At 38.6% G+C, this 1485-nt stretch overlaps 1 protein-coding gene across 1 annotated transcript in view; it reads right to left on the bottom strand.

Annotated features, from left to right (window-relative positions):
- Positions 1-1485, bottom strand: part of UNC13C (unc-13 homolog C (C. elegans)) — a 656589-nt gene that overhangs the window by 536912 nt on the left and 118192 nt on the right. Inside the window, 2 exon segments of the mRNA XM_012658024.1 lie at positions 219-283; positions 860-882. Coding sequence (XP_012513478.1) covers positions 219-283; positions 860-882 — 88 coding nt within the window.

Genomic DNA, 1485 nt, shown 5'->3' with positions numbered 1-1485 from the left:
ATTCATATTGTTAGAATTTTTTGTCATGAGCATGTGTCCGTGTCTCATTATTTTTAAAGAAAATACTGTAAAAGCTTTACTGTGAAAAAAGAAAGGAACAGTGAGGCTAGCTAATTATACCATCATGCAACATCCTGCATTCACAATGAATATGTTGTGAGCACAGCCAAATATAATCAAGGAATAAAATGAATTAGAAAGGTTATAAATGTACTTACCCACCACACACCTGGAGTGTAGAGAATTTGGAAGCATCCAAATCATTGCCACTTACTATTCGAGCCTTAAATGAAGAATGAGAGAAAACAAAGCAAACAGGTTTTTAGCATACTACAGCTGTTTGTACTTGAATTTGGGACATGGGTCAACTGCACTACACACGTAACACCTAATATGACAGATGCTAAGCAGGGTCAGCTCCAAGTCAAAGCTACTGTGTTTTTGTGAGTGCAAGTTTTGAAATTAGCTGTCAGCATTTAAACAAAAGCACTGGCAGAGTCCAGGAAAATATATCATATTCCAAATACTATGTGCCCTTAAAACTTTACATGTGCAGCGAAGATCATGAATCACTCAGGAAGGTCATGATTAGCCAGACTTAAGAACAGATGCTGTGTTTGACCGTAGCAGACCCCCAGGTTGGCAAGTGTAAGCTAAAGTAAGCGCAGCTGGCAAGGGGTGACCTCTTCATAAACGCAACATATCAGGAGCACACTTAAAGGACAACCAAAGGATGGAAAGCTGGGATAGCATGCACATTTCACAACTAAAATAGAGGAACCAAAACAGGTCTAATATGTCACGAACATGTACAAAAGACAAGATCCCTCAGGAGGGAAGAAAAAGCATGATTTAAAACCTTTTCATCCACAGAACTGCTATCTGAAAGAGAATCAGGAAAAGAAGGGATAAATGTTAGATGGAGTACTTTTTCAAGAAAATCATTTAAACATATACATGAACAAAGTGTTAATATGCTACATTGTTTAAAATCATAAATAGAGTTTCAAGGCTGAACCCCAAGGGAACAGGGATAGTTGGTTTTCATAATTTAAGGAGCTGAAAAATGTAACAGAATGCTTGAAAAGTATAATAGGGTAATTATGGGATTTAATGAAAGACAACATATCGTATTAAGAAAAGAATACACTGAAGAATTAGAAGTCTTGGGCTCAGGCTAGGGCTTTGCCACTGACTAAGCACATTGGGCATACTATCAAATTCTTCAGAGCTGCGGTCTCCAACTCGCAGGCTGTGGACTGGCGGTGTCCATGGCCTGTTAGCAACTGGGGTACACAGCAGGAATTGAGTGGCAGGTGAGTCAGCAAGCAAAGCTTCATTTGTATTTACAGTCACTGTCTCCCATCATCCCCAGAAAGGACAGTCTAGTTGCAGAAAAACAAGCTCAGGGCTCCCCCTGATTCTGCATTATGGGGAGTTGTATAATTATTTCATTATATATTACAATGTAATAATAATAGAAAT

Source organism: Propithecus coquereli, unplaced genomic scaffold (genome assembly GCF_000956105.1).
Source record: "Propithecus coquereli isolate 6110/MARCELLA unplaced genomic scaffold, Pcoq_1.0 Scaffold57, whole genome shotgun sequence".
Taxonomy (NCBI): Eukaryota; Metazoa; Chordata; class Mammalia; order Primates; family Indriidae; genus Propithecus; species Propithecus coquereli.
This window is presented reverse-complemented; position numbering and strand designations above follow the sequence as displayed.